This window comes from Ranitomeya variabilis, chromosome 5 (genome assembly GCF_051348905.1).
Source record: "Ranitomeya variabilis isolate aRanVar5 chromosome 5, aRanVar5.hap1, whole genome shotgun sequence".
Lineage (NCBI taxonomy): Eukaryota > Metazoa > Chordata > Amphibia > Anura > Dendrobatidae > Ranitomeya > Ranitomeya variabilis.
In genome coordinates this window covers 444,578,799-444,587,237 of record NC_135236.1, presented here as the reverse complement: position 1 = coordinate 444,587,237, position 8,439 = coordinate 444,578,799, and the positions used below count along the sequence as shown (strand labels likewise).

Here is an 8,439-nt window from a genome sequence, read left to right as displayed (position 1 = left end):
GTCAGTTATAGCATTTAGTGAACCTAGCAAAAAAGCCAAACAAAAAACAAGTGTGGGATTGTGCTTTTTTGGCAATTTCACTGCACAATTTTTTCCTGTTTTCCAGTACACAATATGTTAAAATAAATGCTGTTGTTCAAAAGTATAACTCGTCTCGCAAAAAACAAGCCCCCACATGGCCATAATGACTGAAAAATAAAAATGCTATGGCTCTGGGAAGGAGAGCAAAAAATGGAAAAGCAAAAACGAAAATACTTCCAGTTATGAAGGGGTTATGAAGGTCCCTTAGTCTGTTTCAGTAGGCTCCACAATCTAGGGGAAGACTGCTGACCTGACAGATGTCCAGAAGGCAGTCATTGACACACTCCGCAAGGAGGGTAAGCCACAAAAGGTCATTGCTAGAGAAGCTGGCTGTTCACAGAGTGCTGTATCCAAGCATATTATTGGAAAGTTGAGTGGAAGGAAAAAGTGAGGTAGAAAAAGGTGCACAAGCAACCAGGATAACCGCAGCCTTGAAAGGATTGTTAAGAAAAGGCCATTCAAAACTTTGGGGAGATTCACAAGAAGTGGACTGCTGCTGGAGTCATTGCTTCAAGAGCCAGCACACACAGACGTATCCAGGACGTGGGCTACAAGCGTCACATTCCTTGTGTCAAGCCACTCATGATCGAGTCTGGACTGTTGCTCAGTGGTCCAAGGTGTTGTTTTCAGATGAAAATAAATGTTACATTTCCAGAGTCTGGAGGAAGAGTGCAGAGGCACACAGTCCAAGCTGCTTAAGGTCTAGTGTGAAGTTTCCACAATCGGTGATGGTTTGGGGAGCCATGTCATCTGCTGGTGTAGGTCCAGTGTGTTTTATCAAGACCAAAGTCAGCACAACCATCAACCTGGAATTTTTAGAGCACTTCATGCTTCCCTCTGATGACAAGATTTTTGGAGATGGAAATATCATTCTCCAGCAGGACTTGACAAATGTCCACACTGCCAAAAGTACCAATACCTGGTTTAAAAATAACATCACTGTGTTTCATTGGCCAGCAAACTCGTCTGACCTTAACCCTATAGAGAATCTATGGGGTATTGTCAAGAGGAAGACGAGAGACACCAGACCCAGCAATGCAGATGAGCTGAAGGCTGCTATCAAAGGAACCTGGGCTTCCATAACACCTCAGCTGTGCCACAGACTGATCGCCTCCATGCCACACCGCATTGATGCAGTAATTGATGCACCCCACCAAGTATTGAGAGCATTTACTGAACATACATTTCAGTAGGCCAACATTTCCGATGTTAAAATCATTTTTCAAGCTCGTGTTATGAAGTATTCTAATTTACTGAGATAATGACTTTTGTGTTTTCATTGGCTGTAAGCCATAATCATAAACATTAACGGAAATATACACTTGAAATAGATCACTCTGTAATGACTCTAATATACAAGCTTCACTTTTTGTATTGAAGAACTGAAATAAAGTAACTTTTTGATGATATTCTAATTTAGTGAGAAGCACCTGTACATATATATACGGTATATACAGAACTTCAGAATTAGTGACCCCACTTTGAATGTCACCCGAGGACACATGTTGAGTATCAGCGTCCCTACCTGGTGCTGCTTTTTTTCACTTTTAGGATAAGTTCACCCTAGGAGTTCTTTTAGAGGTATTTTTTTTTGCAACAAAACCTGATCTCTTTGCAGAAAAGAAGCTGCAGGAAAAAGAATGTTTCCTTTCCTTGTTTTTTCTTCCGCTTTTTGTGCGTTTTTGCTGCGGTTTTGTCATGCTAGGTTTGTCTCTTGTGCGTGCTGCTACAGTTCAGTGCCCCCAAAAAGTCCTATAGGATCAAGTTTTGGCACAAAAAACGCAGCAAAACCTGATACCTGCGTCTTTGTGGTGGATTTTCAGCTTTTTTTCACTACCCATTCATGTCAATAGGTGAATAATGCTGAAAGTCATGAAAGAAGTGACATGCTCTATGGTGCAAAAAACCATGCACAGTACAAAATTCTGATGACAAAAACCAATGTGTGTGTGTGAGATTTCCGAATCTCATAGACATGGCTGGTACTGTAAAACGCAGCTGAAAATTTGTATTAAAAAACGCTGAAAAAACGCCTATTGTGAACTTAGCCTTATAGCTAAGTAATAAATGTTTACGATCATCATGGCAATCACAGTGCCCGGATTACAATTATGGCTGGATCCAACAGACCTTCTAATCTGACCCCTAGGCCTTGTGCCCACCTGCCTGACATACGCAGCAATAGCGCCCCGCCGTGGATGGTCGTGGGAATGAGATCTGCGGTGTCGGTGTAATATCGGAGGATTTTCTGCATGCAGATCCGCAGTGTGGAGACGTGCCCTACAGGATCCTCATATGTCCGTAATATCGGAGTGGGTACTGTCCGCAGGACCCCGGACCTCAGACGGACAGCACTAGGACCAATGGTGTAACATAAATGGCAGCATGTGCTCTTCTCGTCCGTATTTATGATGAGACGCCCCATAGAAGTCTATGGGAGCAAAGAAAGTGGCATCCTGCACCGGCCAGCCGTATTGTGTCGCATCTTTACATAGCATACTATATTTGTTCTTGTATATTGGACTCACTGCTGATGACTACACATGGAAGGTCAGTGTTTGTCCTGGACCATGTGCCCAGAATGCCAGCTGTGCCGCGCCGGGCACCCTCGGGGGCACCTGTCACCTGACGTCACGTGTGATAATGGATGCCTCCGGCAGGCAGCTCTCCCCCCGTCCGGCAGGCAGCTCTCCCCCCGTCCGGCAGGCAGCTCTCCCCCCGTCCGGCAGGCAGCTCTCCCCCCGTCCAGCTCTCCCCCCGTCCGGCAGGCAGCTCTCCCCCCGTCCCGCAGGCAGCTCTCCCCCCGTCCAGCAGGCAGCTCTCCCCCCGTTCAGCAGGCAGCTCTCCCCCCGTCCGGCAGACAGCTCTCCCCCCGTCCAGCTCTCCCCCCGTCCGGCAGGCAGCTCTCCCCCCGTCCAGCTCTCCCCCCGTCCGGCAGGCAGCTCCCCCCGTCCACCACGCCTGTGCAGCGGATCGTTACAGGTACGGCATTGGTAGCGGGATGCGTCCTCCTCCAGGTGAGGGATGCTGCGGGGGAGTGCGGCAGACATGACCGATGCCGGCAGAGCACTGCTGCACTGGCTCGCTCCCCCGGTGACAGGGCCAGGGATGGCGGATCCGTGTGTGAATGGCAGCGGTAACTGCTCCCCCGGCTGGCCGGCCCCGCTGGGCGCTGCGGAGGGCATCCCCCGGTACCTGGGGCTGCTGCTGATGCTGCTGCTGGACGTGGTGGCCGTGGCCGGCAATGTGGCGGTGGCGGCCGTCATCCTGAAGACCCCGCGGCTCCGGAAATTCCTCTTCGTGGTGCACCTGTGCATTATAGACGCGCTGGCTGCCATCACTGTGATGCCGCTGGGCATGGTGGCCGGCTGGGTGGCTTTCGGCGAGTCCCTGTGCCAAGCCTACATCTCCCTGGAGGTGTGCCTGAGCAGCGCGTCCATCCTCACCGTGTCTGCCATCCACATCGAGCGCTACTACTACATCGTCCACCCCATGAGGTATGAGGTGAAGATGACCTTGGGCTTGGCCATCTCCGTGCTGGTGTTCATCTGGTTCCAGGCATCCCTCACCTCCACGGTGCCCTTCCTGAGCCAGCCTGTGGGCAGTGCCAGCCTGGGGAATGCCACTCGCTGCTCACTGCAGAGGAATGCGGGAGGACACAAGAAAGTGTTTGTGACCTTCTTTGTGGTGGTCTACTTTGTGCTGCCCCTTGTTATTATACTGACAGTGTACTGTAATGTCTTTAAAGTGGCCAGAATAGCTGCCATGCAGCATGGACCCATCCCCTCCTGGGCAGCAAGTCCTCGCCAGAGGTCCAACTCTATAGGAAGCCAAACCAACATTGTGCCAGGGAACCGCTCTCACCGTGGGTCGCCAGACAGGACACTGGGAGGCGCGAAAGCAGCGTTTACCCTCATGATCATAGGCGGACAGTTCATTATGTGCTGGTTCCCTTATTTTGTGTACCACGTTCACAATGCCCTAGGAAATGGTTCCTACAAAGGTCCAGGCAGCAAGTGGGAGAACATAGTGAAATGGCTGGCCTACACCTCCTTTACGGTCAACCCATTCTTTTATGGCTGTCTGAACCGGCAAATCCGAACTGAGCTCGCTCGGATCCCAAAATGTTTCCTAAAGCAGTCACTGGATGAGCAGCTAGGCCTGTCCAGCCATGAGGGGTCCGTAGAGGAGAACTTCCTCCAGTTCCTCCAAAGAACTAGCTGCGTGGTCGAGAGAAGAAACAGTTATCCTACGTCTTCTACTTCTAAGCTGCTCGTTAATCAAAGTACTTTGAGTTTTAGGATCCCGGGGCAAATTTTGGAAGAAACCCCAGAGTTGCTGGAACATGACCCAAGTGAAGGGGTTCGGAGTATGCAGATGTGTCCTAGGCAGGGGAACAATTTAGGGACAACCAAGTGAACGTTCCTCCTGATGACACATCCTGCGGTTGGGTTGTTACATGGGCCCCCATCTTGTAAGATATCTGATTGATCTTGTCTTTCTGTATGTAACCTGCGTAGATGAAATATTGTTAGATGATTAAGGAATCCTCAGTGTTTACGGTGAAGGCACAAGCACTTTTTACATGAAGTAGGGACAGATGGCGGCGTATGTCATGGACTCCGCCAGAGGAGTATCTGCGGTGGGGTTTGTTCTAGATGTAGGACTCTCATCACAGAATGACTGTTCTAACCAAGTGCAGGCGCTCCATGGCGGGGCAGTCATCTATATACACCTCCCCACCTAGCTCCACTCTTCTATGGCTCTATGAGGCCAGAGAGGTCAATCAAAGAGCTGGAGGGGAGGATGAGGGAAAACCAGCAGGTGGGAAGGTGTACATCAATGACTGGCAACGCCATGGAGCACCGAGCGGCGGCACTTGGTTTGATCAGTCATTCTGTGCTTTAATGGAGAATTCAGGAGTATGTTGTAACCCTGTCACCATATATATTGCTGGGATATAACTGACCAACCTTTGTGCCAATGTTTGTGTTGTGCCCATGGGCCGTGATGCCCCTTTACAAGCTCTCAATAGATACTAAGCACAAAACAGCAATAAAAATTGCAACACAATAAAATGCAGTGTGAGATCTTGATTGATAAAAAATAAATAAAAAAAGTAATATGGAAGTGGGATGTAAGGCGAGCCCCGCGTTCACATTAGTATAGTGAAGGGTTAATAAGTTATTTACATAAAAAAAAAAAAAGATGTCTTGTGAAGACTGTAGGAAAATGTGCAAATAATGTTAGGTGCATCTTAAGTCACTCCGAGAATATAATAATATTTTTTTATTTATATAGCGCCAACATATTCCGCAGCACTTTACCTTATAGAATATCTTTAATAATAGGAACACAGAGCACTGATCTCCGCTAACTCTTAAGAATGACATAATGCACTGTTTATATTCACCGTCTGATATTTTACATTTTCTAAATATTAAATTAGGAAAATCTTGAAAATTGTTTTGACCCAATATAGAAACATCTGATTAATAGCACTGCTACCTGGAATTAAACATCCGAATCACGTGAGCTGGGCTGGTGCTAGGGGTATTTATAGGGGCAGCAGGCTGTATGCTCCTAGCCACCAGTCTCAGATTACTCAGGTCTGTTCTGCCGCAAATTAGCAGAGAAATTGTCAATGTTCTTACAATATTTTTCTTTAAATATTCCTGTTATAATAAATAGATGCATTTTTAGATATCATGGTAAAAAAAACGTTTTAACACTTTCACATTAATCTTTGTTTCCACTACATACTGACATATGGAAGGCAATGTATTTAAAAGGAATCTCTCACTGGGTTTTGCCACCTAATCTTAGAACAGCATCATGTAGAGACAGAGACCCTGATTCCAGGGATACTGGGCTGCTTCTTGTAGTTTTAATAAAAATCACGGCAGATTATCACTAAAAGACTAGCAAACCTGTTGCCAGGTAGCCATATTCACGAGTTCTGTATAAAAACTCTACCACCACTGATTGGCAGCTTTCTGCCTATGCACAGTGAACACAGAAAGAGGTCAATCAGTGGTATGGGCAGGGTTATATTGAGCTCAGAGATCTGCAGAAGGTAAAAGAGATTTTATCAAAACTGCGGCACACAGCTCATTAAGTGACATCACTAGAATCAGCGTCTCTGCCCTTAAAGGTTATTTTTTCCACAAACAAAAGTCAATATATATTGGAATAATAATTTCTACAATTGGATGTGTTTACATAAAATGTTCCTGTGCTGAGATAATCTTATAGATGTGCCCCTGCTGTGTACTGTGTAATGGCCGTGTCTGACCGTACAGGAACATAGGGGCACATTTATAAGATTATCTCAGCACAGGAACATTTTATGTAAACACATCAAGTAAGGGAAGTTATTATTATTCCAAGATCTATTGATTAAAATTACGGTAACTTTTTTTGTGGGGAAACCTCAGTAAATCATGTGGATCTCAGATTGGATATCGAAAACCTCCTGACAAATTCCCTTTAATGGGAACCTGTCAGCAATTCATGCAGCCTAAACCACTGCTAGGGGTTCACTTGCAGCATGCTGGGATTGTTCTCTCATGCTGAATGGGTGAGTAGAGTAGCACTGGGCCGAGGGCAAGCCAATTGTGCACTCGTCCGCTTTCTTTGCTTGTGTGAGCGAGCCCGCGGGGTGAATCGTGGGCACGGTCCCTCCTTGCCGACATCTATCATTTTTTGCTAGTGGGAAAGACCTGTGAAGCCAGGCGACACCTGCTCACATAATGGTTTTCTTTGTTCTCAGCTTCCTGGTCCCATCACATCAACCAGTTTTAGCAGTTATGTAAAAATGTAGCAAATGTTGGTGTTTTTATTCTAGTACTTTTAAGCTCTTCCACCATTTTGAAAAAGGGTGGAGCTTAGCCAGCCGTATTCCAGTGTCACAGAAGAGTCAAAACAAGTCTATGGATCCCTGATAAACATGAACAACACACGGATAGCATCCACCTGTGTGTGCCGTCTGTATCGAACACACGGATGACACAGAGGGTAAAAACGGACACCCGGATGACACACTAATGACGGTGATACTATTTATTTGTGTAGGGAAAATACTGATGTCTGAATGAGGTCTAGGCCAGGTTCACATTTTTTCAGTGTTCTCTGCTGGACACAAATGCTCAATGCTTTATTCAGACATATATGGCAGCATGTCCATAGATTAAAATGGACAAGACATTGTTTTTTTTTTATTTTGGTTTGTTTAATTCTTTTGACTACGTTTTGTCAGGTTTATGTTGTAATTCAGGTTTTTTTTTTTAGACGTTTCAAAAAAGAAAAAAAAAGTAAGTTGACCACGTTTTTGTAGCCTCTCTAAAAAAAATTATGTAGACTATGTTTCAACACATCTAAAACATGTTTCCTGTGTGTGCAATTACAATCTAGCTGAAAAAGGAGTTAAAAACAAATGTATGCAGAAGTAGATGGATAGATATGTCGAAATTCACACAGATCTGGTGTCACATATTGCACACGCTCGCATACGTTTTTAAAACATATACATCCTGCACGTATGTCTGCAGATGTGATCCTAGCTGTGCTTGAAAACTTATGCAGCAGACTAAATTAAGTAAGTGGTCTGCGTGGGAACACCTTGGACATTTGTCAGAGTGGTTTTCATGAATAGGCGTTGAATGCAGGAGGCTGAGGAGGCAGATAGTTGTTATATAAAAGTCTCCATACAACCCTGTATTATCTGTACTTGCTAACATACTTTTGGTAGCAATTAGTGAGATAGATGGAACTAGTTTTGATGTTTGTGATTAAAGGTCCCTATATGTATTCGGATGCAGCAAAAGATCCTTATATGTATTCGGATGTAGGAAAAGGTCCTTGCATGTATTCGGATGTAGGAAAAGGTCCTTGCATGTATTTGGATGTAGGAAAAAGGTCCTTGCATGTATTCGGATGTAGGAAAAGGTCCTTGCATGTATTCGGATGTAGGAAAAGTGTTATGACCTGGTGGTTAAGGAGCAACACTGATATGACCTGGTGGTTAAAGAGCAACATGGGACAAGCTCTGAGGAGGAGGTATCTTTACTGCCCGCAGTTCCTAATCCTAACACCAACACTAGAAATAGCCGTGGAGTGTTCCTGTGTCTCCCTAGACACCTCGTCACAGCCTGAGAACTAACTACCCCTAAAGATGGAAACAGAAAGCTATCTTGCCTCAGAGAAATTCCCAAAAGGAAAGATAGCCCCCCACAAATATTGACTGTGAGTGGAGAGGGAAATAACACACATAAATGAAAACAGATTTTAGCAAAGGAGGCCAATACTAATCTAAATAGACAGAATAGGAAAGGATACTGTGCGGTCAGTATTAACCCC

The 8,439-nt window shown here is 45.6% G+C and overlaps 1 protein-coding gene across 1 annotated transcript; it reads left to right on the top strand.

The window, feature by feature from the left end:
- The first annotated feature begins 2,878 nt into the window (after positions 1-2,878).
- On the top strand, positions 2,879-5,481 carry LOC143773725 (G-protein coupled receptor 61-like). The gene has a single exon (XM_077261089.1). It carries the CDS (start codon positions 3,106-3,108, stop codon positions 4,498-4,500), a length of 1,395 nt encoding a protein of 464 aa, XP_077117204.1. The 5' UTR covers positions 2,879-3,105; the 3' UTR covers positions 4,501-5,481.
- Positions 5,482-8,439: the final 2,958 nt, after the last annotated feature.

Coding starts and splice junctions, on each gene's coding strand:
- LOC143773725 (XM_077261089.1), top strand. CDS start 3,106: ATGCTGCGGGGGAGTGCGGCAGACATGACCGATGCCGGCAGAGCACTG.